This window comes from Saimiri boliviensis, chromosome 17 (genome assembly GCF_048565385.1).
Source record: "Saimiri boliviensis isolate mSaiBol1 chromosome 17, mSaiBol1.pri, whole genome shotgun sequence".
Taxonomy (NCBI): Eukaryota; Metazoa; Chordata; class Mammalia; order Primates; family Cebidae; genus Saimiri; species Saimiri boliviensis.
Window position 1 is genome coordinate 32,376,758 of NC_133465.1, and position 27,280 is coordinate 32,404,037.

Sequence of the window (27,280 nt, forward strand, 5' to 3'; positions counted from 1 at the left end):
TGAAAATGCGAATCGCTATGGTCAATTTGGCCTACATCATTCATTCATTCATTCATTCATTCATTCATTTATTTATTTATTTATTTATTTATTTGAGATGGAGTTTTGTTCTTGTTGCCCAGGCTGGAGTGCAATGGCACAATCTCAGCTCACCATAACCCCTGCCTCTTGGGTTCAAGTGATTCTCCTGCCTCAGCCTCTTGAGTAGCTGGGATTACAGGCATGCACCACCATGCCCAGCTAATTTTGTATTTTTAATAGGGATGGGGTTTCTCCATGTTGGTCAGGCTGATCATGAACTCCCGACCTCAGGTGATCCACCTGCTTCAGACTCCCAAAGTGCTGGGATTACAGATGTGAGCCCGGCCTTGGCCTACATCATAAAAAGGCACTGGGGTTTGCAGGGTATATAGGTAGGGAGGGTTCACAAGAACAAAAAGTACTCCCTGCCCTTGCAAACTTGCAAGATGTGGTGTGGGGACTTGGGCACAAGAGCACTCAGCTGTAACTCACCCACAGCCTCACAGTGCAGGAGGTGGGTAGAGTGGAAGGGGTAAAGACCGCATGCTTGGTGAGGGCCTTGCTGGGGATGGGAACCTGGGAGGGTCTGTAGAACCGAATGCTGACATTTAAGATCACTCAGAACCATGCAAACCAAGGGAATGAAGAGGGCAAGCGTACCAAGAAATGAGTAGTTTCTCATAGGGAGAGCCATGGAGCCCATGGTCGTCCCCATGGAAACTTCCCTCAACAGCCCAAGGCTGACCCCTCTGAGTCCTCAGAGCTGAGCATCTATATCCTCTGTCTGCAGTCATCTGATTGCAGGGGTGTCTTCATCTAAGGTTTGGGAAGTGCTTTATCTTACAGAGCTTCATAAAAATCACCACTGGCTTTCAAGGCCCAGAGACCTCCTAAAGTTCAACCATTCTTGATTGTTTTAAAATAAATCATGTGAACCCTCTTCAGCTTTGCCAAAAAGAAGAAATGGTTGTTTCAAAATGATGCTTTTCAGTATTTGCAGGGATTTCAACATCGTCATAATCATCTTCAGGTTCAATGTAGCTTGGGATGGAAACTGTCTTCTTATTTTTAACTTTATTTACCAGCGAGTATGTAGCTGGTGGCTGACCTGGGGTTTCCTGTGGGGCTAGAATACACAAAAAGATCCTTAGATGCAGAGCTGTCATGTGTTTTTATATTTTTGACCAAGTGACTCAGTGTGATTTTCATGTTTCAGTGATCTTCCCACTTCTAATGGACCAGATCCCCATTTTATAGAGGAAATTTAGACGTGGACATGACACAGTTCAGTATCACCCAAGTGAGTAAATGGAAAATATCTGTCAGACATCTTGACTCCCATGTCTCTCTGCCTAAGACTGCACTGCCTGGAAACCATGAAGCAAAAGCTTAGAAAAGAAACAGACCAGGTCAGATGCAGGGGCTCACACCTGTAATTCCAGTACTCTGGGAGGCCAAGATGGGAGGATCACTTGAGCCCAGGAGTTCCAGACCAGCTTGGGCAACATAGGGAGGCCCTCATCTCTACAGAAAATTTAAAAAATTAGCTGGGTGTGGTGGTGCGTGCCTATAGTCCCAGCTACTTGAGAGGCTGAGGCAAGAGGATCTTCTGAATCCAGAAGGTTGAGGCTACAGTGAGCCATGATCACGCCACTTTACTTCAGCCTGGGCAACACAGTAAGACCCTGTCTCAAAAAAAAAAAAAAAAAAAAAGAATGTATGAAAAGAAACGGACCAGCCGGGCGCGGTGGCTCAAGCCTGTAATCCCAGCACTTTGGGAGGCCGAGGCGGGCAGATCACAAGGTCAAGAGATTGAGACCATCCTGCTCAACATGGTGAAACCCCGTCTCTACTAAAAATACAAAAAATTAGCTGGGCATGGTGGCGCATGCCTGTAATCCCAGCTACTCAGGAGGCTGAGGCAGGAGAATTGCCTGAACCCAGGGGGCGGAGGTTGCGGTGAGCCGAGATCACGCCATTGCACTCCAGCCTGGGTAACAAGAGCGAAACTCTGTCTCACAAAAAAAAAAAAAAAAAAAAAAAAAAAAGAAACAGACCAGAGCCCAGTAGTCATATGAGTGTTGTTATGTTACAGATCCTAATTTTCACAAGGAAGTGAAACTAATCATATTGCCTTTTTGGCACACCCCTCCCAGTGAATTACACTATTTTCTAGGACTCTCTGTAATTGCTTATGTACAAATCTCTCTGCCAAGAAGAGAAGTTATGGCGTTGTTTTCAAAAAGTTAAATTAGTACAGAACAGATCCATAGAAGGCCAGGCGCGGTTACTCATGCCTGTAATCCCAGCACTTTGGGAGGCCAAAGAGGGCAGATCACCTGAGATCAGGAGTTCGAGACCAGCCTGGCCAACGTGGTAAAACCTTGTCTCTACAAAAATATAAAAATTAGCTGGGCTTGATGGTGGGTGCCTGTAATCCCAGCTACTCGGGAGGCTGAGACGGGAGAATTGCTTGAACCCAGGAGGCAAAAGTTGGGGTGACCCAATATTGCACCATTGCACTCTAGCCCGGGCAACAGAGCAAGACTCTGTCTCAAAAAAGAAGGAAGGTGCATTGGAACCAAATCATTTTCTGAGTACAAAAAAAAATAAAAAATAAAAAAAGAAGGCAGGCAGGGAGGGAGGGAAAGAAAAGAGAGAAAGAAAGAGAGAAAGAGAGGGAAATTAAAGAAAGAAAGAAAGAGAAAGAAAAAGAAAGAAAAAAGGAAAGAAAAGAACAGGTCCATAGGTAATAGAAAGATGATGAAACAGCTCCATCAAAGATGGAGCATCTTTGATGAGGATTGGAACTGCCTCTCCCACAGTCTCATCTTTTCCTTAAAAAACCTGAAATGCGGCCAGGCACATTGACTCACATCTGTAATCTCAGCATTTTGGTAGGCCGCGGTGGGTAGATCACAAGGTCAAGAGATCGAGACCATTCTGGCCAACATGGCGAAACCCCATCTCTACTAAAAATACAAAAATTAGCTGGGTGAGGTGGTGCGCACCTGTAGTCCCAGCTACTCAGGAGGCTGAGGCAGGAGAATCGCTGGAACCCAGAAGGCGAAGGTTGCAGTGAGCCCACTGCGCTCCAGCCTGGTGACAGAGGGAGACTCCATCTCAAAAAAAAAAAAAAAAAAAAAAAAAAGACAAAAACACACAAAACAACAACAGCAACAAAAACCTGAAATGCCACTCCTTGCAGAACTCTACAGTTTGACAGATCTGAGTTTATGTTCAAGTTCCAGCAGTCATTAGCTGTCTCCCCTGCCCTCCCCTCCCCTCCCCTTCCTTTCCCTGCCCTCCTCTCCCCTCCTCCTCTTCTCCTCAGTGTCCTCATCTGTCAAAGGGGAATGAAAATGTACCTGCCTCATAGAGTTATGAGGATTGAATGAGCTGAACCTGTAAAGTGCTTAGTGTGGGACCTGAAACACCGTGCATGCTCAGTAAATGTCAGCTAATAATATTTATCTATCCAATCAAAATATTTTTCTTTTTTTTTGAGGCAGATTTTCAATCTTGTTGCCCAGACTGGAGTGCAATGGCGTGATCTCGGCTCACTACAACTTCCGCCTCCTAGGTTCAAGCAATTCTCCTGCCTCAGCCTCCTGAATAGCTGGGATTACAGGCATGCACCACCATACCCAGCTAATTTTTGTATTTTTAGTAGATACGGGGCTTCTCTATGTTGCTCAGGCTGGTCTTGAACTCCCAACCTTGGGCGATTCACCCTCCTTGGCCTCCCAAAGTGTTGGGATTACAGGCGTGAGTCACCGGGCCCTGTTCAAAATATTTTTCTTAAGTATCGACTAAGCCCCACACCCTGTTCTAGGTAGTGGGTAAATATTAATAGCAGTGGACAAGAAAGGTTCCTGTTTTTCTGAAGTTTATACTTCAGTGGAGGAAATAGTACACAAATGAACAATAAGTAAATAAGACAATTTTGGATAACTGCCAGTTTCATAAAGGAAATTAGCAGGACTACTTTAGGTTGAGTAGTCAGAGAGGGCCTCTTTGAGGTGGTGACTTTTGAGCTGACATCTGAAGGATGAGGAAAAGCCAGCTATGCAAAGAGCTTAAGGAAGAACATTCCAGTCAAAGGAACCAGGCAGAGTTTTTCTGATAGGAAGTGAGAAGCCCAGTGACACCCCATGTTTCTTTCTGTTTATGTTCCAAGCTAGGATTTGAACATTAATTTACACATTTATATCAGGATATTGGGCGCATCGGTACTTATTCTGCCTCCTTTTGGCTTTTTCATCCCTTTTTTTGTTTTGAGACAGGGTCTCACTCTGTTGTCCAAGATGAGACCTCCTAGGCTCAAGCGATCCCCCCACCTCAGCCGTCCAAGGACCTGGGACTGTAGGTGTGCACCACCATGCCCAGCTAATTTTTGTAGAGACAGGGTTTTGCCGTGTTGCCCAGACTGTTCTCAGACTTCTGAGCTCAAGTGATCTGCCCATCCTGGCCTCCCAAAGTGTTGGGCTTACAAGTGTGTGCCACCGTGCCTGGCCTCTGACTGTTTCTTTTAAACAGGATGCTGGCTGGATGTGGTGGCTCATGCCTATAATCCCAGCACTTTTGGAGGTCGAGGTGGGTGGATCACTTGAGGTCAGGAGTTCAAGACCAGCCTGGGCAATATGGTGAAACCCCATCTCGACTCAATATACAAAAAATTTGCTGGGTGTAGTGGTGCATGCCTATAATCCCAGTTACTCAGGAGGCTGAGGCAAGAAAATAGCTTGAACCTAGGAGGTGGAAATTTCAGTGAGGTGAAATCTCGCCACTGTACTCCAGCCTGGGTGAGAGAGCAAGACTCTGCTTCAAAAATAAAATATTCAGGGCCGGGAACAATGGTTCATGCCTGTAATCCCAGCACTTTGGGAGTCTGAGGTAGGTGGATCACCTGAGGTCAGAAGTTCAAGACCAGCCTGGCCAATATGGTGAAACCTATCTCAAAAAAGAAAAAAATAAAAGTAAAGTAAAATGAAATAATCAGGATGCTGCATCTATACATCCTAGTGTTATAGACTGAATGTTTGTGTTCCCCCAAAATTCACGTGTTCAAGGCTTAACCCCCAGTGTGACTATATTTGGCCATAGGGATGAGGCCTTGATACAGCAGGATTAGTGTCTTTGTAAGAAGAAACACCAGAAATCTGGCTCCCTGGCGCTCTTCTCCAGCTTGAATGCACCAAGGAAAGCCCACTTGTGGGGACATAGCAAGAAGGTAGCTGTCTGCAAGCCAGGAGGAGAGCCCTCACCAGAAACCTCACAGAAACTGGCCAGCAACCTAATCTCAGACTTACAGCCTCAGAACAATGAGAAAGTAGATTTCTGTTGTGTAAGCACCCCAGTCTGGTATTTTTGTTACAGCAGCTTGAGCTCTCTAAGACACCTTGATAAACTTGTTATCCTAACTGTAAATGAAACTGCTACCAGTAAAATATACTTACAAGAATCTTCTAGAGAAGGCCAACTCCTCGGTGGCAGAGGTGGTAACTGACCTGGAGAATCATTAAGAACATTCCTAAACAGAGAGAAAGAGAATCAGTGTTTGGTTTGGGCCATGCCTGCTCTCAGCAGATTTAAGATACAATGTCAAGGAAAGTGAATGGATTGAACATTCAAATCTTGGACTCTACAAATTGGAAGCATTCACTTTCCTTTCTAGGTCCTGGATCCCATTTGTAATTGGCACCCTAATGAAACCATTTTCTCTAGCCCAGGAAATGGCTGAAACCAATGAGAGGGAAATAAAAATGCTATAACTCAGAGCACAGAGCACATGGTTCACCTGAGCTGGATTAGGAGCGGTAGGCACCAGATGTATTTCTATTTGCAAAACAGATGGGCTGGGCGTGGTGGCGCATGCCTGTAATCCCAGCGCTTTGGGAGGCCAAGGTGGGCGGATCACCTGAGGTCAGGGGTTTGAGACGAGCCTGGCCAACATGGTGAAACCCCATCTCTACTAAAAAATACAAAAATTAGCTGGGCATGGGCCGGGCGAGGTGGCTCAAGCCTGTAATCCCAGCACTTTGGGAGGCCGAGGCGGGTGGATCACGAGGTCAAGAGATCGAGACCATCCTGGTCAACATAGTGAAACCCCGTCTCTACTAAAAATACAAAAAATTAGCTGGGCATGGTGGCGCGTGCCTGTAATCCCAGCTACTCAGGAGGCTGAGGCAGGAGAATTGCCTGAACCCAGGAGGCGGAGGTTGCGGTGAGCCGAGATCGCGCCATTGCACTCCAGCCTGGGTGCAACAAGAGTGAAACTCCATCTCAAAAAAAAAAAAAAAAAAAATTAGCTGGGCATGATGATGCACACCTGTAATCCCAGCTACTCGGGAGGCTGAGGCAGGAGACTCACTCGAACCAGGGAGGCAGAGGTTGCAGTGAGCTAAGATCACGCCACTGCACTCCAGCCTGGGTGACAGAGCAAGACTCTGTCTCAAAACAAACCAACAAAAAACAAAAAAACAAAAAACAGATGAACTCCTAAAGCTGAATGTACATATACCTTGAGACAGCATTTCCACTGCTGGGTCTATAGCCTATTGAAATGCTTGCATCTGTTCACCAAAACATGCATTAGAATGTTTAGAGCAACACTATTCATAACAGCTCCAAATTGGACACTACCTATGTTAGTCTGGGTTCTCCAGAGAAACAGAGACACATAAAATTTGCCGTCACACTACCAAAATGCCTATCAGCAGTAGAATACATAGATTAATTATGGTATAGAGACTGGGCAAGGTGGTTCACATCTGTAGTCCCAGCACTTTGGGAGGCAAAAGAGGGAAGATGGCCAGGAGTTTGAGGGCAATATAGGGAGACCCTGGGCAACACAGGGAGACCCTGTCTCTACAAAAAATCAAAATAATTAGCTAGGTGTGGCTACCTACACCTGTAGTCCCAGCTACTCAGGAGACTGAAGCAGGAGGATCACTTCAGCCCAGGAATTTGAGGTTACAGTGAGCTATGATTGCACCACTGCACTCCAGCCTGGTTGATAGAGTGAGACCCTGTCTCAAAATAAATAAATAAATGTAGTGTACTCCCACAGTGGAATATTCTATAGCAACAAGAATGAACAATCTACAACTACATACAATGAATCTCATAAAAATGATGTTGAGCAAAAAAGCCAAACACCAAACAATACATACTATATGATTTCATTAATAGAATGCATAAAAACCAAAAAGTTAATTTATGCTATCACAGACAGTGATTACCTTTGGGATGTAACAGTTGAAAGGCTGTATAAAATAAGCCTCTGAAGTGCCAGTAATATCCTGTTTTCTTGATCTGGGTGCCAGCTACCTGGGTCTATTCAGTTTGTGGAAATTCATCAGGGTGTACACTTACTATGTCCATTTTTCTGTATTTATATTTTACTTTGGTAAGAAGTTTTAACTAAAGGATAAACTCTAAGAAAGCATCCTTACTTGGGCCTCCACCCCCCTAGGTACACTGATTTGATTCCTATATGCTATAAAGTCCCCCTGGGAATGAATGAATATTTTTAGGTTATTGGGATGAGTGCAGGTGGAGACATGGGGATAGAGCTCCACTAGTGGCTCTCACCATCCCTCTGTAGCTTTTCCTAAGAGAAGAAAGCAATTCATCTGACTGCTAAATTTGGGGAAAGTCTGGCTCCTCTCACTTTATCCTCTAGTGCTAGCCTGACTGTAGAAATCACAAATCATGCTCCCATCTTTGCCATTCAGAGAAAGGGGTCTGCTCAGTGGGGGAGACCTGAGGTTTTCCAGAGCTGTCTGTGAACTGGGCAGGAAAGTCACCCAGTTCCAAATTAGGAAACTCACTAGCTCGCAGAAAAGAACCACATTCTGCAATCCCAGTTTTATTCTTTTCTATTTGCTTGTGTTTTGTTTTTTTGAGATAGGGTCTTGCTTTGACATCCAGGCTGGAGAGCAGTGGCACCATCACAGCTCATGGCTGCCTCCACCTCATGGGTTCAAGTGATCCTCCCACCTTAGCCTCCCAAGTGGCTGAGACTACAAGCAGATGCCACCATACCCGGCTAATTTTGGTATTTTTTTCAATGGGGCTCCTCTGTGTTGCCCAGGCTGGTCTCAAACTCCTGGCCTCAAGCCATCCTCCCAGTTCAGTCTCCCAAAGTGCTGGGATTATAGGCATGAACCACTGCCCTTAGCCAATCCCAGTTTTATTTTTTTGCTTTATTTATTTATTTATTTATTTATTTATTTTTGAGATGGAGTTTCACTTGTCGCCCAGGCTGGAGTGCAATGGCATGATCTTGGCTCACTGCAACCTCTGCCTCTTGGGTTCAAGCAATTCTTCTGCCTCAGCCTCCGAAATAGCTGGGATTACAGGCACACACCACCATGCCTGGCTAATTTCTGTATTTTTAGTAGAGATGGGGTTTCTAGTAAACCCCTGTTGGCCAGGCTGGTCTCAAACTCCCGACCTCAGGTGATTCGCCTGCTTCAGCCTCCCAAAGTCTGAGATTACAGGTGTGAGCCACTGCACCTGGCCCAATTTTTATTCTTAATAAAGGCAATATTTTAGCCACCTGGCTGCCTGACACATTTACCTTATTCCTGAAGGGGATCAGAACTGATGGAGGCAGGGGGATCTTATTTGCTGGACCACTGAAGCTACAACAAAAGCCATTTTAGAAAGGCATAGATTTGGCCAGGCATGGTGGCTCATGCCTGTAATCCGTGCACTTTGGAGGCCAAGGCGGGCGGATCACCTGAGATCGGGAGTTCAAGACCAGCCTGACCAACATGGTGAAACCCCGTCTTTATTTTTAAAAGAATAAAAAGAAAAAAAGAAAAGCATAGATTTAAAAATGTTTTGTAGACAGGGTCTCACTATGTTGTCCAGGCTGGTCTTGGAACTCCTGACCTCAAGTGATCCTCCCACCTTGGCCTTTCAAAGTGCTGAGATTACAGGCATGAGCCACTGCACCTCACTCCAAGCATAGGTTTTGTTTTAGATAGTGTGTATATTCCAAAGAAAGGACTGGCTCTAGACTGGCTCCTGGGAAATAATCTCTAAACCCTTGGACTATCCTGCCTAATAAAAGTGTCTGCAGGAGAATCACTAGAACTTGGGAGATCGAGGTTGCAGGGAGCCGAGATTGCTTCATTGCACTCAAGCATGGGCAACAACAAGACTCCATCTTGGAAAAAATGAGAGAGACAGAGAGAGAGAGAGAGAGAGAGAGGGGGGGAGTGTATGAGAGAGAGAGACCCGCCGTACATCCACAATGTCGTTCCTGAGTCTCTGCCCATATGTGGAGAGATTTGGCAGGTGTGACGTTTCACCAGCTCTACAGGAAATGTGATGTCATTCTGTTTCAGTAGTGGAGGGGCAAGAGTGGAAGTGAGCAGGCAGGTCTCAAAAGTAAAAAGCGGAAGGATTTCCCCACCACTTACTCATACATCTTTTCTTCATCTCCCTGGTTGTGTTTCAAGGGCTTGGCAATTTCCCATTTCTTGCCTAAGAGGGGGAAAAGCATATTCATTAAGAAGAATTAGCAAAAGTTGTGATTTTTCAAATTTAGCTCAGAGAAGACACACTTAGGGACACAGAGTTAATAAATGATAGAGCTGGACTTTGAATCCAGGCTGCCTGACCACAGAGCCTGTGCACTAACGCAGTGTGGGTGGTGGTTCTTTTCCTCTATGCCTGGCACTTAGGTAGCACCCAGAAATGTTGGTTGAATGAGTAATTAAAAGTGTGGTTGGGAGGAAATCAGATAAAGAATCAGAAAAGCAGTTTGTAAACTGTTATGTGCTGGACATATAAGTTGTTATTAATTATAGCCTGCTTGTTAATAGGAGTGGTTGAGGACAAAAGGAAAGTAAGTAAAGTTTTTGTTCGGGGTCATTCTTTTGTTCCTATTTGAGAATGGAAACTTTTTTTTCTCCTAGATGGAGTCTCGCTCTTGTTGCCCATGCTGGAATACAGTGGCGCAGTCTCAGCTCACTGCATCTTCTATCTCCCAGGTTCAAGCAATTCTCCTGCCTCAGTGTCTCCAGTATCTGGGATTACAGGTGTCTGGCACCATGCCCAGCTTATTTTTGTATTTTTAGTAAAGATGGGGTTTCACCATGTTGGCCAGACTGATCTCAAACTCCCAACCTCAAATGATTCACCCACCTTAGCCTCCCAAAGTGCTGAGACTACAGGTGTGAGCCATTGCACTCAGCAAGAATGAAAACTTTTTAAAAAGGCTGGGCTCAGTGACTCATGCCTGTAATCTCAGCACTTTGGGAGGCCAAGGCAGGTGCATCATTTGAGGTTGGGAGTTTGAGACCAGCCTGGCCAACATGGTGAAATCCCGTCTCTACTAAAAATACAAAAATTAGCTGGCTGTGGTGGCGCATGCCTGTAATCCCACTTGCTCGGGAGGCTGAGGCAGGAGAATCAGCTGAACCTGGGAGGTGGAGGTTGCAGTGAGCTGAGATCACTCCACTGCACTGCAGCCTGGATGACAGAGTAAGACACTGTCTGAAAAAAAAACGACAAAAGGATAGAGGACTGTAGGGTCCCAGAATACAGTTTTTTTGTATTAAAAATTAATTACAATAGAGGAGAAAGAACATTGAACTGGAAGCCCGGCAGACCTGAGTTCTGGTCTCAACCTTGCCACCAATTCCTATGGCATCTCAGTTAAGCTCTCATCTTCCTTTGAACCTTAATTTTCTTTTTTCTTTTTTCTTTTTTTTTTTTTTGAGACAGAGTGTCACTCTTGTTACCCAGGCTGGAGTGCAATGGCACGATCTCGGCTCACCGCAACCTCCGCCTCCTGGGTTCAGGCCATTCTCCTGCCTCAGCCTCCTGAGTAGCTGGGATTACAGGCACGCGCCACCATGCCCAGCTAATTTTTTGTATTTTTAGTAGAGACGGGGTTTCACCACGTTGACCAGGATGGTCTCGATCTCTCGACCTCGTGATCCACCCGCCTCGGCCTCCCAAAGTGCTGGGATTACAGGCTTGAGCCACCGCGCCTGGCGCTGAACCTTAATTTTCTTATCTCTAAAGAGAGATTGAGAAAAATGACAAAAAGATTTCACTTCTTGTGTATCCCTGACCTTTCAGCACTTGGCTGAGCAGGAATTTTGAGGGTGTGTTTAGATACAGTGAGTGGATAGTGGCTTGATCATTGAGTGATGCCTGTGCAGGGAAGGTGGCTGTACCTTTCAGTATGCTTACCATCCCCAGGTGTACTCCCTGCTTAGGTCATTATTTAAAGGGATGAGATGTCAAGATAACACACCATTGAATCAAGGCTTTCATGTTTCTGGAGATGAACAGGAAGGTTGAAACCCCACTTACAGATAATCTAAAGTTAGTGTTAATCCTCAGGCCACTTATTTATATCTGAGGGTACCAAGAGTTTTCTGGTCTAGGTGGGGATAATACCAGATAATTCAGAATATGGTCTCAGAGAAGGCAATCATGGTGGCCAAACACATTGGCTGTGGGTTGAGTCCACATTTTATTCCTCAAGACAGCCATTTATTTATTTATTTATTTATTTATTTATTTATTTATTTATTTGGAGCTGGAGTCTTGCTCTTGTTGCCCAGGCTGGAGTGCAGTGGCATGATCTCATTCCAACCTCTGCCTCTCAGGTTCAGGTGGTTCTTCTGCCTCAGCCTCCTGAGTAGCTGGGATTACAGGTGCCTGTCACCACATCCAGCTAATTTTTGTATTTTTAGTAGAGACAGGGTCTCGCCATTTTGGTCAGGCTGGTCTCGAACTCCTGACCTCAGGTGATCCCCTTCCTGAGCCTCCTAAAATGCTGTCACTGTGCCCAGCCAAAACAGTTCTTAATAGTCCATATACTTGTGTTCTTGCAAGATGCTGTTATCAGTAGCCACATAGGAAAGAGAAAGCACTTGAGTATACGGTGCCTTGAAACAGATTCTGCTTTCACTTAGATGATTAGGGCTGGAGGGCTCTTGGAGATTAGTTGATGTCCCTCCCTTCACTATGCAGATGAGGAAACTGAGGCCCAAAACCGCAATGTAGTGGCAGGGCTAGGACTCAAACCCAGAATGCAAGCAAGATGTTTAATCCCAAATTCAGCCCATTCAGGCCCAGAATTTATTTTCTTGCCCTAAAGGAGCTTTACTGTACTGATAACCACCTGGCTTCCCCCTCCAGTTGCCCAGGTAAGATGGCCATTACCTTGTCTAAGCTGCCACTTACAGACACAGTACAGGATGAGGCCCAAGCCCACAGAGACAACGATGATGGCCATAGCTAAGATGATCCAGAAATTGTTCTTCCACCAACTCATTGCAGTGGAATCCTGAGAAGAATGAAGAGAGAAGAGGAGGCATAAATTAAAGACATCCTGGTGTGGGGTGGAGTGGGGCAGTTATCTACCGTGTGTGTATGTGTGTGTGTGTCTGTGTGTCTGTGTGTCTGTGTGTGTGTGTTTCACCATGTTGGTCAGGCTGGTCTTGAACTCCTGACCTCAGGTGATCTGCCCACCTCGGCCTCCCAGAGTGCTGGGATTACAGGCATGAGCCACCGTGCCCCACATTTTTTTTTTTTTTTTTTGAGACGGAGTTTTGCTCTTGTTACCCAGGCTAGAGTGCAATGGCACGATCTCGGCTCACTGCAACCTCTGCCTCCTGAGTTCAGGCAATTCTCCTGCCTCAGCCTACTGAGTAGCTCGGATTACAGGCATGTGCCACCATACCCAGCTACTTTTTTGTATTTTTAGTAGAAACGGGGTTTCACCATGTTGACCAGGATGGTCTCGATCTCTTGACCTCGTGATCCACCCACCTCAGCCTCCCAAAGTGCTGGGATTACAGGCTTGAGCCACCATGCCCAGCCTTTTTTTTTTTTTTTTTTTTTTGAGTCAGAGTCTCACTCCGTCACCCAGGCTGGAGTGCAATGACGCAATCTCAGCTCACTGCAACCTCCACGTCCTAGGTTCATGTGATTCTCCTACCTCAGCCTCCAGAATAACCAGGACTACAGGTACCCACCACTATCCCCGGCTAATTTTTGTATTTTTAGTAGAGACAGGGTTTCACTATGTTGTCCAGACTGGTCTGAAACTCCTGACCTCAGGTGATCCACTTGCTTCAGCCTCCCAAAGTGCTGGGATTACAGGTGTGAGCCACCGGACCAGGCCAATCTACTATGTTGTGTAGAGATGCAGACATCTGCTTAGGAATCAGGCACTGGTTCACAGCCATACCCTACTAATTACCAGCTGGGGGAACTCAGGCAAGTCATCTGTGAGCCTCATCTGTAATATGGGAATGATACCTCATACTTCACCGAGGTTTGTAAGGACTGGAGATCAAGCATGTACCTTCTGGGCACTCTAGAAATGGTAGATATCACTGCTCTTTCAAACATGTGGCAGGAGGGGGAAGGTGCCATTTAAAGCAATAATTGACTGCAGTTGTTGTAATCACAAAGACAAGACATAGCAGGGGAGAGAGACTTTTGAGAGCTTTTGTTTGAGGTGAGGATTACAAAAATACCTGGACAGTTCTCTTTGAGTGAGATACGGTCAGAAGGGTGAAGCTGAAGGTATAGAGCAAACTGAGTTGGTCTGCATGAGAGAATTAACAGGAATTTGGGGGCTGGAGGCTGACAGACCAGAGAGGGAGAAAGTCTTGGAAAAGGTTAGCAACAGAGGGAGAGGTCAAGAAGAGAGCGGCAAGTTAGAGCCTGGTTGGGAAGTTTCTGTAGTGGCGAATGACCAAGGCGTTTCTAGGACAGTTGTGTCTCATATTCAGCCTTAAATTGCTACCTAGGTTATGCTGTGATGGCGCCTTTTGTTACCATCAAACCTCCAATAAAACTGTATAACATGACTGGGTGCGGTGGCTCATGCCTGTAATCCCAGGACTTTGGGAGGCTGAGGCAGGCAGATCACTTCAGGTGAGGAGTTTAAGACCAGCCTTTCCAACATGGCAAAACCCTGTCTCTATTAATACAAAAATTTGCCGGGCGTGGTGGCTTGCGCCTGTAGTCCCAGCTACTCCAGAAGCTGAGACAGGAGAATCGCTTAAAGCCAGGAGGCAGAGGTTGCAGTGAGCCAAGATCATGCCACTACATTCCAGGCTGGATGACAGAGCAAGACTACATCTCAAAACCAAAACAAAGGCCAGGCATAGTGGCTCACACCTGTAATCCTAGCATTTTAGGAGGCTGAGGTGGGCAGATCACTTGAGGTCAGCAGTTTGAAACCAGCTTGGTCATCATGGTGAAACCCCTTCTCTACTAAAAATACAAAAAATTAGCTGGGCAGGGTGCTGTATGCCTGTAATCCTAGTTACTCGGGAGGCTGAGGCAGAAGAATCGCTTGAATTCAAGAGGTAGAGGTTGCAGTGAGCCGAGATCGTGCCACCACACTCCAGCCTGGGCAACAGAACAAAACTCTGTCTCAAAAAACAAAAACAAAAAGAAAAAAACTGTAACACACAAGCTTGTATGAGTAGAGCCTAGGAGGAATGACATGTGTGCATGATTTTCCAAGCCACAGGCGACCTGTGGGCAATGAGCCAAAACAGCAGCTGATAAGCTCCCAGTGACAGTGGGGTGCAGGCTGCAGGATGGACTAATAGGAGTAGCCTCCAGGAATTCACGGAGATCCTGGGGAGGGGTTGGGTTCCCTTCATCCATGGAATGGGCACTTGGCCATTTCATTTGCATATTATAGTAAGAATGATCCTTGAGAGATCATTGGGAGATATTCAGGAATCCTGGTTAAAGGAGAATCAATTTCCTGTGTTACGGTTTAGTTAGTGGAAACACCATGCATGTTTACACAGTGCCATTTCAGATTCATGCTTCTGAGTACTACTAATGATGTAACAAGGTGCCGAGGCAGGTGGCAGAATTAGGCTGCTATAAAGCCACTCTTACTAAAAAGACCTAATTTTTAAAATGTGTTTGTATTATTGGTATAGTTTTTTTTTTTTTGAGACGGAGTTTCACTCTTGTTACCCAGGCTGGAGTGCAATGGCGCGATCTTGGCTCACCACAGCCTCTGCCTCCTGGGTTCAGGCAATTCTCCTGCCTCAGCCTCCCGAGTAGCTGGGATTACAGGCACGCGCCACCACGCCCAGCTAATTTTTGTAATTTTAGTAGAGACGGGGTTTCACCATGTTGACGAGGATGGTCTCGATCCCTTAACCTCGTGATCCGCCCGCCTCGGCCTCCCAAAGTGTTGGGATTACAGGCGTGAGCCACCACGCCCGGCCTGGAATAGTATCTTCATTAAGTTATAATATTATGGTTTGGATTTAAAGATTTAAAAAAACTTTGTTTTTTTAACTGACATTTTGGCTTGATATAATGTTCTTTGTCTATTGATAACATTGTATGTGGCAAAACCAGTAGTAGATCTAGTGTTCTTGTATACACAGCATTCTGCAGCTTACTTTTTTGCTCCACATGATTCTTTTGTGATTTATCTAAGATGTTTTGGGGATTTTTTTTTTTTTTTTTTCATTTTTTGAGACAGAGTCTCTCTCTGCAGCCCAGGATGGAGTGCAGTGTCTCAGTCTAGGCTTACTGCAGCCTCTGTCTCCTGGGTTCAAGCCATTCTGGCTTAGCCTCCTAAGTAGCTGGGATTACAGGTGCGTGCCACCAGGCCCAGCTAATTTTTGTATTTTTTTGGTAGATAGAGGATTTCACCATGTTGGCCAGGCTGGTCTCCAACTCCTGACCTCAAGTGACCCACCCGTCTCTGCCTCCCAAAGTGCTGTGATTACAGGTGTGAGCCACCTGCCTGCCTGGCCTGGGGATTTATTCTTAAGGGAGCAAAGCATTAGCTACCTGGGATAACTCACCCTCTAGACATGTACACAGGAGAGGTTTTGTTGCAGATCATTTTTACAGGACAAAAGAGAGCAATAGGGGAAGAAGAACAAAGAGGAAAAAAAAAAAGAAATGGAGACTGGAAACTGGTTCTCAGTAGGGGCCTGTGAAATTGGGTTTGCAGAGACCAATGAGGTTGAAAGAACACTGGGCTTAAGAAGAGGCACATATCAGAAGGCAGCCACTTTGTTCGACAAACAGGAATGAGAATCTCACCTTCTTTAGCCTTGGGGAACTAGATGGATAGACAGGCAGATAGGAAGATAGACGATGGGTAGGTGGGTAGATAGAATTTCCTTCTCTCCGCTTTCTCAGTTTTTTCCTTTTATTTAAATGTTTGACTCCTGGTTCTTTGTCTATCTTTCCTCTCATACTTTGTCTTTGTCTCTTTTTTAACTCTTGAAGAATTTCTCCAAAAAGCAACATAAACATACTCTTTTTTCCCTACAATTTAAAAAATTCATGTTTTGTAGAGATGGGAATGGGACCTATGTTACCCAGGCTGGTCTTGAACTTCTGGCCTCAAGCGATCCTCCCCACTTGGCCTCCCAAAGTACTGGGATGATAGGCATTATTCACCATGCCTGGCCAGCATAAACATACTCATGATGTTTTTATATATGTATATATGTTTTCATTCACAGGTCCTGGCTTATTTATAATTCCCATAGCCCTTGTTATAGTCTTGTGTTATCATGTTGGGTGTGTTAGGCCTTAGGAAATGGAATCTCTCTGACCTTCCCTTCCTTGCACCAGCCCCTGGAGGGTAGTGCCCCAGGGAGGGCATGGAAACTCCCTACCTCTTACCCTATTCCTCACCCTATGCATCTCTTCATCTGTGTCCTTTGCAATATCCTTTATAATGAACCAGTAAACGTAAATGCTTCCCTGTATTCTGTGAGTTGTGAGAGCCGCAACTTGAAGCTGATTGGTCTGAAGTTCCAGGGGCCTGGACTTGTGACTGGTGTCTGGGGAGTTGGGAGCAGCAGTCTTGGAAACTGAGCTGTGGGATCTGTTGCTATCTCTGGATCCATAGTGTTGGCAGTGAATTGGAGATCACCCCTCTGGTGTTCACGGCTTGGTGTGTGTGTGAGAAAACCTCACACGTTTGGTCACAGAAGTCTTATTTTGTGTTGATGATTGTTGTGGTGGTATGAGAAAAGAGGAAAAACACTGTTTGCAGAGCTTTTCCGGAAACAATACTCTTTAGAGCAATAGAGATAAATACCAGGACATGCACATTCAAAGCTGTTATATCTGGATTGTGACTGAATAGAAGGATGGGCAGAAGATGAACTGTTGCTTTTCTTTATAAACTCTCTGCATTACTTGATTTTTGCACTATGTATATTTGCTTTGATAACATTGAGAAGAATCAATTGACCATATAGTGTAGCTTCCAAGAAAAACTATTGATTAGGTTTCAAGGTCAAGGAAATTTTATTCTCATCAGTTTCCTAGGAAAGAGGAAGTGGAATGATATTGTCAGAAAGTGAAACCATGGGTCATTTTCAGAAGTACTCAGAGTGATAAATATTTTTTTTCAGGTTTGTTCTTACAAATGAAATGGACTAAAGAAAGACACCTTTTCATATTTTTTTTCCAATGAGATACTGCCACAGTGGGCGCCACAAACCTTTTCTGTATTGCAAATGTGTCCCAGTCCTGGGAGGCTTGGGAAGAGTGAGAACTAGGGGAACAAAGTGATAAGATTCCACCGAAAATGAACACTTTTGCTGTCCTGTCTCAGGCCCGCCAGCCACAGGATGTAGCCACAGGACAGCCACTGAGTGCCCCAGGAGAGGGGTGGCAGAGCAGGGAGGCCAGGACAGGGAGGGGTTGCCCCAGGGCAGAGGCAGGGCTAGAACTCGTCCCCAGCATCCCTGGGCCCCAGCAGGTGCCCTGTGTTAGAAGCGAGAGGGCTTGGGGGTGGACAAGAGGCAGAATGATCTTGCCCCCACCAGCATTGACAGGCACTGGCCTAGTGGCCCCAGGCCCTGGCAGCTGGAAGAGAGACACCTTCTCAATAGAACCAAGGAGAGCTTCCTTTCTGAGAGAGGGAGCCTAAGAGAATAACAACCTAGTTCTAGTAGGATGTCCTCTAGGCCACCAGGCTAGTTTCATGGCCAAGGTGCTTCCAGAGAGGGGAAGCCCTGGGAAAGGATGGTAGAGAGAACAGATAGTGGGAGTACACAGTGGCTGCATGACCAAGTTCAGGCCCTGGGAAAGTATGGAAGCTGGATCCTATCTGTGCTAGCAGGCCTGGAGTTGTGGCCACAGAGGGTCGATAAGATTGTGAGTAGGACTGCTGAGATCTACTGAAGGATTGCAAAGAAGTGTTTGCACTGGCCTAGTGCACTGGCTCACGTTTGTGATCCTAGCACCTTGGGAGGCCAAGGCAGGTGGATTGCTTGAGTCCAGGAGTTCAAGATCAGCTTGGGCAACATAAGCAAGACTCTGTTTCTATACACACACACACACACACACACACACACACACACACACACACACATAATTATCTGGACATGGCAGCACCTGCCTGTAGTCCCAGCTACTCAGGAGGCTAAGGTTGGAGGCTGGCTTGAGCCCAGGAGGTGAAGGTTACACTGAGCTGAGTTTGCACAACTGCATTCCAGACAGAGCAAGACTGTCTCAAAAAAAAAAAAAAAAAAAAAAAAAAAAAAAAAAAAAAAAAAAGGTGCTTGCATGAAAGGATGCTGAGATCCAGTGCAAAGATGCAGCCATGTCTCTCAGGGACCACAAGAGACCTCTCAAGTGTCAAGGGTTGAGTCCTTCATCAATGGGCCAGTTGGAAGCCCCTACCCCACCATACAAACTAGACCAGTAGTAATGGCTCACTGATGGATTCTTCCAATGGAAAATTCTTTGTCCCCCTCTGTCCACCTCAGTCCAGTGCTGAGAAACTTAATGCAAGGAAGTGGGTGTTGAGAGCTGAGCAGCCTCCACCCCTCTTTCTGCTCACCTCAGTGGGGCAAAGGGGAGAGCTTTGAGTCAAATATAAGACTCAAATTTCAAAATGAGCATGACAAAAATTTAAAAACTGAAATGAAGCCAGGCGTGGTGGCGCACACCCCAGCCCTTTGAGAGGCTGAGGCGAGCAGATCACTTGAGCCTAGGAGTTCAAGACCAGCTTGGGCAACATGGTGAAACCTGTCTCTACAAAAATTACAAAAGTTAGCCAGGTGTGGTGGTACACACCTGTGATCCCAGCTACTTGGGTGGCCAAGGAGGGGGGATCGCTTGAGCCCAGGAGTTTGAGGCTGCAGTGAGCCCTGACTCACTACTGCACTCTGGCCTTCGGTGATAGAGGGAGACCCTATATCAAACAAAAAAACAAGCAAACAAACAAACTGAAATAAATCCACTTAATAATCTTTTTTTATTTTTGAGACAGTCTTGCTCTGTCACCCAGGCTGGAGTGCAGTGGTGTGATCTCGGCTCACTGCAACCTCCACCTCCTGGGTTCAAGCAATTCTCCTGCCTTAGCCTCCTGAGTAGCTGGGATCACAGCTGCCCATCACCACTCCCAGCTAATTTTTTTGTATTTTTAGTAGAGACAAGGTTTCACCATATTGGGCAGGCTGGTCTTGAACTCCTAACTTCAAGTGATCTGCCCACCTCGGTCTCTGAAAATGCTGGGATTACAGGTGTGAGCCGCTGTTCTTGCCCAGAATGAACTTTCAAAAGGGAACAAGGATTAGAGAGGGGAGTGACACTGAATAGAACTAGAGAGAAGGGGCTTGGAGGCAGGCAGTTGAGAGCTCACATCTAAGTTTCCATTTACTCTGAAGTGGGAGGCAAAGTCAACAGCCTAGGGGCTGAGGTGAGAGGGAGCCAGCTTACGCAGAGTAGTCCAACAGCACACTACAACTCCTCCACCTTCCAGCTTAGCCCCCATTCCCCATTCCCATGGCACTTCACAATTTCATTTGGTGAAGCCTTCCTCATGAGGCCATCCTTCCTCCTTGGCTACCCGCTCCTAAGGAGAACTCCTCAGCTACATGAAGGGATGTCACTACTCCTGCAATAAGTATTTGTGAAATGTGTTGGGTACAGTGGTTCATGCCAGTAATCCCAGGACTTTGAGGTGGGAGGATGTCTTGAGCCCAAGAGTTCAAGACCAGCCTGGGCAACAAAGTGTGACCCTCATCTCTACAAAACACTTTAAAAAATTTGGGCCGGACATGGTGGCTCACACCTGTAATCCCAGCACTCTGGGAGGCCGAGGCAAGAGGATCGTGAGGACAGGAGTTAGAGACCAGCCTGGCCAACATGGTGAGCAGATCACTTGAGCCCAGGAGTTCGAGACCAGCCTGGGTAAGATGGTGAAACCTGTCTCTACAAAAATTACAAAAGTTAGCTGGGTGAAACCCATCTCTACTAAAATACAAAAATTAGTCAGGCATGGTGGTGTGCACCTGTAATCCCAGCTACTCAGGAGGCTGAGGCAGGAGAATTGCTTGATCCTGGAAGGTAGAATTTGCAATGAGCTGAGATTGCACCACTGCACTCCAGCCTGGGCAACAGAGCTAGACTCCATCTCCAAAAAAAAAAAAAAAAATAGATTGGACATGGTGGCATGCACCCGTGGTCCCAATTACATGGAAGGTTGAGGTGGAATGATTGTTAGAGCCCAGGATGTCAAGGCTGTAGTGAGCTGCGCATGCCACTGCACTGCAGCCTGGGTGACAGAGCAAAATTCTGTCTCCAAAAAAAAAAAAAAAAAAAGAAAAAGAAAAGAAAAGAAAAAAAGAAATGCATCGAGTACAGTGGCTCACACCTGTAATCTCAACACTTTTGGAGGTTGAGGCAGGAGGATCACCTGAGGCCAGGAGTTAGAGACAAGCCTGGGCAACATAGCAAGAGCTTGTTTCTACAAAAAAAATTAAAAATTTGCCAGATGAGGTGGGTGCATGCCCCTAGCTACTCAAGAAGCTTAGGTGAGAGAACTGCTTGAGCCCAGGAGTTCAAGTCTACATTGGGCCATGACTGTGCCACTGCACTCCAGCCTGAGTGACAGAACAAGACCCTGTCTCAAAAAAAAAAAAGTGAAATGCATTTTTCTTCCAACTGAGCCTGTTATAGTGACAGTTGTCTCCTGGTATATTCGTTATCTTGGTTTATTTGTTCCTTGTCTGTCTCCCACACTGATGGGTAAGCACCATAAGAGCATGGGCTTTGCCTCTAATTACCTCTGTGTTTCTAATGCCTAGAACGTCACCTGGGATAGGACATTCCATACATACCTGTGAATATATGAATGAATGGATGATGCCCCAGTCTCTTTCCCCTGTTATAGATGGACTTCCCCTCTGCTAATGCAGGCAGAAGGCACTTTGGGTCCAGTATCTGAAATTCCTGTGCTGTGCAGTCTAATTCCAAAGCCTCATCTGGACACGCGACCCTGAGCAGGCTCCCTGTCCTCCATTGGCCATTGGCTATTGGCATCAAGAGTCTGGCTGGGAAGCAATGGCCGTACAATGCTGAGGAAGTGCAGTTCCAGCATCCCCTTTGTTTCTCCCCATTCCTCTAGTTGTCCACGATGACATTTTTAAGGAACATGAGTGAGACTGTTGCAATTCTGGGTAGTTTCAGCAGAAAGGATTGAGTAAGACATTCCACAGGAAAGAAGGCAGATGGGTGAGAGAGCCGCTGAAGGTAGTCACCACATCAGTTTCACTTTCACTTCTCCAAAGGGCATTTATAGGGAATCAGGGACATAAATCACATTCCTTCCCCAGGAATTTCTGAGACTGTGGGTTTATTTAGCTTTTTTTTTTTTTTAGATAGAGTCTCGCTCTGTCACCCAGGCTGGAGTGTAGTGGTGCAATCTCAGCTCACTGAAACCTCCATTTCCCAGGTTAAAGCAATTCTCCTGTCTCAGCCTCCCTAGTAGCTGAGACTGCAATCCCAGGCCACCACACCTGGCTAATTTTGTATTTTTAGTAGAGATGGGGTTTCACCCTATTGGTCAGGCTGGTCTCCAACTCCTGACCTCAGGTGATCCACCTGCCTCGGCCTTCCAAACTGCTGGGATAACAGGCATGAGCTGCTGCTTCCTGCCTATTTAGCAGTTTTTAAAAAAAATCTTCAGCAAGAAATATAGTTTACATTATGAAAGGTATACACATTTTCACATAAATGAAGCATTGAAGGGCCCCTAGGCTGGCTATCAAGGGAACAAGTTTTTTTTCTTTTCTCTTTTTGTAGAGGCAAAAAAATGTTGGAGAGACAAAAAAATGTTGCTTAGGCTGTTCTCAAACTCCTGGCCCCAAGTGATCCTCCGCCCCAGCTTCCCAAAGTGCTGAGATTACAGGCATGAGCCACTGCACCTGGCCAGGGGTAGTAGGTTTCCTGTTTGTTCCCACTTGGCTGGGCACTAGCTGTTGCACTTGGAACAAGACCCTTAACATCTCATCTACTTCCTTGCAGTCCTCTGAAAAGCTTCCAAGAGATGATGCATACAAAACAGCTCTGTGTGCAAAATATCACCAAGCATGAGGCATTATTAAGGGCAAACCAACAAAGTTCTATTTACAGTTGCCAGTGTCCTCTAAGAAGGGCAGCCACTGACAAGGAGAATCCCCTATTCTCCCTGCAGAGCATCTTCAGATCTGCAAAGCTGGCTAGGCTAGGAATGAGTTTGCTGTTAGGAACTGGGGAATGTTGAATTCCTCTGGGTTATAAAAGGGGAGAATTTGGAGTTCTAGGAGAGAAGGCGATGAGAATAAGGGATGGAAGGACGAGAAGAAGGGATGGAAAGATGAGAAGAAGGGATGGAAGTACGAGAAGAAGGGGAACCAGTAGGGTGTTGCAAAGGTAGGAGTGAACCGGAGGGCTAGATTAGCCCTGCAGAACTTAACCTACCTTACCTGATTTTAGTCACTTGCTTCTAGTTGATCTTAAAATCTATATAGCTGCTGGGGGCAATGGCTCATGCCTGTAATCCTAGCACTTTGGGAAGTCGAGGCTGAAGGATTACTTTAGCCCAGGAGTTGAAGACCAGCATAGGAAACATGGCAAGACCCTGTCTCTACTAAAAATGAAAAAAAAAAAAAAAAAAAAAAAAAAAAAAAAAAAGCCGGGCACAGTGGCTCACGCCTGTAATCCCAGCACTTTGGGAGGCCGAGGCAGGTGGACCACCTGAAGTTAGGAGTTCAAGACCAGCCTGACCAACATGGAGAAACCCTGTCTCTACTAAAAATACAAAATTAGCCGGGCGTGGTGGCACATACCTGTAATCTCAGCTACTCGGGAGGCTGAGACAGGAGAATCGCTTGAACCTGGGGGGCAGAGGTTTCAGTGAGCCAAGATCGTGCCACTACATTCCAGCCTGGGCAACAAGAGCAAAACTCCAACTCAAAAGAGAAAAAGAAAAAAAAAAAAGCTATACGTGGCAGCATGTGCCTGTAGTCCCAGATGCTTAGGAGGCTGAGGTGGGAGGATGGCTTGACTCTAGGAGGTTGAGGCTGCAGTGAGCTGTGATCACCACCAATGCACTCTAGCCTGGGATATAGAGTGAGACCCTGTCTTAAAACAAAACAAAACAAAACAAAACAAAACAAAACAAAACCTGTATAGCTAAAAGTCATGTAGCTAAGCAATATTTAACTGGACTTCCACTGGCTTCTTTACAGATAACATCTCTGATGTATAGGTCATCATAGTAATGGTTAAGTTGTTTTTCAGGGGCCAGGCATGGTGGCTCACACCTGTAATCCCAGCATTTTGGGAGGCCAAGGCAGGCGGATCACCTGAGGTCTGGAGTTTGAGACCAGCCTGGCCAACATGGTGAAGTCCCATCTCTACTAAAAATACAAAATTAGCTGGGTATCATGGCAGGCACCTGTAATCCCAGCTACTCAGGAGGCTGAGGCAGGAGAATTGTTTGAACTTGGGAGGCAGAGGTTGCAGTGAGCTGAGATTGTGCCATTGCACTCCAGCCTGGGTGACAAGAGTGAAACTCTGTCTCCGAAAAAAAAAAAAAAAAAAAAAAAAAAAAGATGTTTTTCAGGAACTTGGGGTTAGCTATTATCCAGTTCAATCCTTCACCTTGGTCTGTGTAGGTAACCAGTAGGTAACCTTTGATGTCAGAGCACCACGAACTCCATCCTCGATCCTGCTAGTGCCACCATTTTGTGAACTTGCATCCTATGAAGAAACCATGAGGCTTGACTAGGCTTGCACTGATTGCTGATTTCCTACTTTTTCTTGCCTCCAATCACCTTCCCCACACTTTAGGCCACCTGCTGCTTTGTCCCATCAATGTCTCTAAATCCCATCTTTGAGGAAGTGGGTTTGAGACCTGTTTTCTCGCCTCCTCACTTGGCTGCCTCATGAATAAACCCATTCTCTGCTGCAAAACTGGTCATCTCAGTGATTGGCTTACTGTGTGGTGAGCAGAATGGGCTTCGTTTGGTATCAGGAGAAGAAACTGATAGAAAGTACTCAGAGATGGGGTGGCAAAGACATTTTATGTTCTGTGTGTAGCCGTTTGCACTGATGTGTTATAAACCCCTCTGGCTGTCCCCTCCTTAGTCTTTAGCAAAGCCTGCTGCATCTGCCAGTGCTTTTGTGAGCACATTTGTTCTGGTGGTCTGGGGAACTGAGAAAGGTGTGTAGTTTCACCCCTGGGTCAGTGCAGTATAAACACTTTTACCCACAGAGGCTGCAGTCTCATGCTGACTGTGGAAAAGAGGTGGCCTCCTAGGGAGTCCACAGAAGTCCTGGGGCCCTTTGGACTTCAGCAGGCCTGGAATGAGGGTTCGAGCTGATCTTAGCCTAGATCTCAAGGGTCTGAGAGGCTGTAGAGAATATTTAGATTGGTTGGCATGAGCAGTTCTTGCCCCAGTTCACCTCTAGTTTCCAGATTGTTGCTATTCATGTTTAGTGAGCCCTTGTTCCCACTCGTCCTTCTTCTTCTTCTCCTTCTTCTTTTTTTTGAGATGGAGTCTCACTCTCACCCAGGCTAGAGTGCAGTGGTGCAATCTCAGCTCACTGCAACCTCTACCTCCCAGTTCAAGCGATTCTCCTGCTTCAGCCTCCTGAGTAGCTAGGATTACAGGCATGTACCACCATACCCAGCTAATTTTTGTGTATTTTTTAGTAGAGATGGGGTTTCACCATGTTGGCCAGGCTGGTCTAGAACTCCTGACCTCAAGTGATCCACCCGCCTTGGCCTCCCAAAGTGCTGGGATTACAGGTGTGAGACACTGTGCCTGGCCCCACTCATCATTCTCACTGATGACAGCACCAGAAATGGCCATGTGGATAGTCACTGGCAACTTAAAACCCAAGTGTGCATGGGGAAGTGCAGGGCAGGGTAATTAAAAGGAGTCCAGCCCCTCTTCTCCCCCTCTCTATCCTTTCGTTTCTGGGAAAGACAGGAAACCTTGCCTCACTCCTCTTTCTCCTATGGCCCCATCCCCACCCCACTTCAGCCAGTTAGCCTCCAAATTTCGTCCAAGTCCTTGTCATGTCTGTACCTGGACCATTCCATTTTTGCTGGTCCCCAGCTGCCATCTGGCTCCCCACTGGCTGCCAAATACCAGTGTGAGCCTGTCCCTTCCCTTCCCTGCTTTAAGCCTCTCAGTAGTTACTTATTATCGAAGCAGAGTGAAGCCTGCGCTCTGCATTGCTTCATGGCCAAGACCTCAAGGACAAGTGGATACCTAGGGCAGTGGGAGTAGATATGGCAAAGCCAAACCCACATCTCTTCTTGAAATAATTTTCCAGAGGGCAAAAGTAGATGGCTCCACCAAGAACTCACGCCAGCCAACACACTTTGATCTCGAGGCCTCTGGAAGGGAAGGTGCCTAATGAACCACTGGAAGCCAGAGATGCAATGACAAAGGTACAAGACTGGTGATGTTCCATGTCTTTCATCTAAGAGACCTAAGACATAGTCTAAATTCACACCACTGTAATCCCAGCACTTTGGGAGGCTGAGGCAGATGGATCACCTGAGGTCAGGAGTTTGAGACCAGTCTGGCAACATGGTGAAACTTCATCTTTACTAAAAATACAGAAATTAGCCAGGTATGGTGGCACATGCCTGTAGTCCCAGCTATTCTAGAGGTTGAGGCAGGAGAATCACTTGAACCCGGGAGGCAGAGGCTGCAGTGAGCCGAGATTCAGCCCTTGCACTCCAGCATAGGTGACAAAGTGAGACTCCATCTCAAATAAATAAATTAATTAAATAATAAAAATAAATTTACACAGTAGTGCTTCACTCCCACCCCTATCTCCAGCATAGCACCATGAGAGCCTTCTCACATCAAGTCCGAAAACACACTCTCAGCATCTAGAGAATGAGAATAACTCATTACAGTTTGCATTGCTCACTCCCAATCATTATCTCATTTCAACCCGAGAGGTAGACTTCTTCATTGCCCCAACATACATGAGAGGAAAAGGCCCAGAGAGGTGAAGTGATGCCTCCGGTCACTCAGCCAGTTACCGGCAGAGCAGATTCTTTAATGCAAGTTTTTCTCCAACCCCACCCAGCGGTCATACCAGGGCTCCAGGCTGCAATCCCCCAGCCCAGTGCCCATGAAGTGGCTCCCATGGACACATGCCCTGATGCCAGCACTGGCAGATGTCTGCCATGAAGAAAGCAGGAAGCTTTCCCTTGGAAAGCCAAGATGCTAACCTGAACTGTGAAGGTTTCCAGATGTGAGCAGCTGCGGAGACAGCAGTGGCCGGAGTGCTGTGGCTCGGGCACAGCTGGTGAGAGGCATTCCTCACTCACAGGACCTCACCCACCACTAGAGACAGTTTGAGCCCCATCCTGACCACTTCCTCTTTCTTGTCAGCCCACAGGAGAGAGACCTGTGCATCATCTTTAGGCAACCATTCCTTTTCCAGGGAAGCTGACGAGGCTGTCCAGAAGCCAGAGTCTTCTCACAGCCCTGTGTCACTCCCACAAGGCCCACTAGAGGACCCTCATGGTGTGGGAGGGGTTCCTGGCAGGGGCCAGGGGCCAGGGTGGAGACTTGGCAGTGTGGGTGGGTGAGGTGTCCCCACAGATGAGTTTGCCCTGAGCATTACTGGATGTAGTAGCCTCGGTGTCAAGAAGAGCAACAGGACGCCGACTCCCATGCAGAGACAGACCCAGGTAAGAAACCAGCTCATGTATGACAAACTCACCATCTCACAATGAGGGCGACTCTTGAAAACTTCTGTGCACCCTGGAACGGCTGACACAGCTACTGCCTAGAGGAGGCAAGGGACAGGCTTCCTTTTTCTAAGGGCACGTGAGTGGTGACATTGAGAAATGTGTCCAGTGAAGCATTTTGACTGAGTTGGGTCCCCTCATGCAAGACTGTGAGACAGAACTCCCAGTGAGGCTCATGGCCTCTGAACATGG

The 27,280-nt window shown here is 46.4% G+C and overlaps 1 protein-coding gene across 2 annotated transcripts; it reads right to left on the minus strand.

Annotated features, from left to right (window-relative positions):
- Positions 1–59: 59 nt before the first annotated feature.
- Positions 60–27,159, minus strand: SCIMP (SLP adaptor and CSK interacting membrane protein). 2 transcript variants are annotated; one of them, XM_010341973.3, is made up of 5 exons: positions 27,061–27,159; positions 12,223–12,346; positions 9,459–9,522; positions 5,481–5,554; positions 60–1,147 (listed from the first exon to the last, which is right to left on the minus strand). In XM_010341973.3, the coding sequence occupies exons 1-5, from the start codon at positions 27,061–27,063 to the stop codon at positions 963–965; spliced, it is 450 nt and encodes a 149-aa protein (XP_010340275.1). In that variant the 5' UTR covers positions 27,064–27,159; the 3' UTR covers positions 60–962. The 2 variants fall into 2 exon arrangements, with proteins under 2 accessions (XP_010340275.1, XP_074244609.1); XM_074388508.1 differs by lacking the exon at positions 27,061–27,159 and adding an exon at positions 26,564–27,037.
- Positions 27,160–27,280: the final 121 nt, after the last annotated feature.

Excerpts from the sequence above, each read along its gene's own strand:
- SCIMP (XM_010341973.3), bottom strand. Across the intron at positions 9,523-12,222 it reads TAAGTGGCAGCTTAGACAAG|GCAAGAAATGGGAAATTGCC; the intron begins GTAATGGCCATC and ends TCCCCCTCTTAG. Across the intron at positions 1,148-5,480 it reads GCCTTCTCTAGAAGATTCTT|CCCCACAGGAAACCCCAGGT; the intron begins GTAAGTATATTT and ends TGTGTATTCTAG.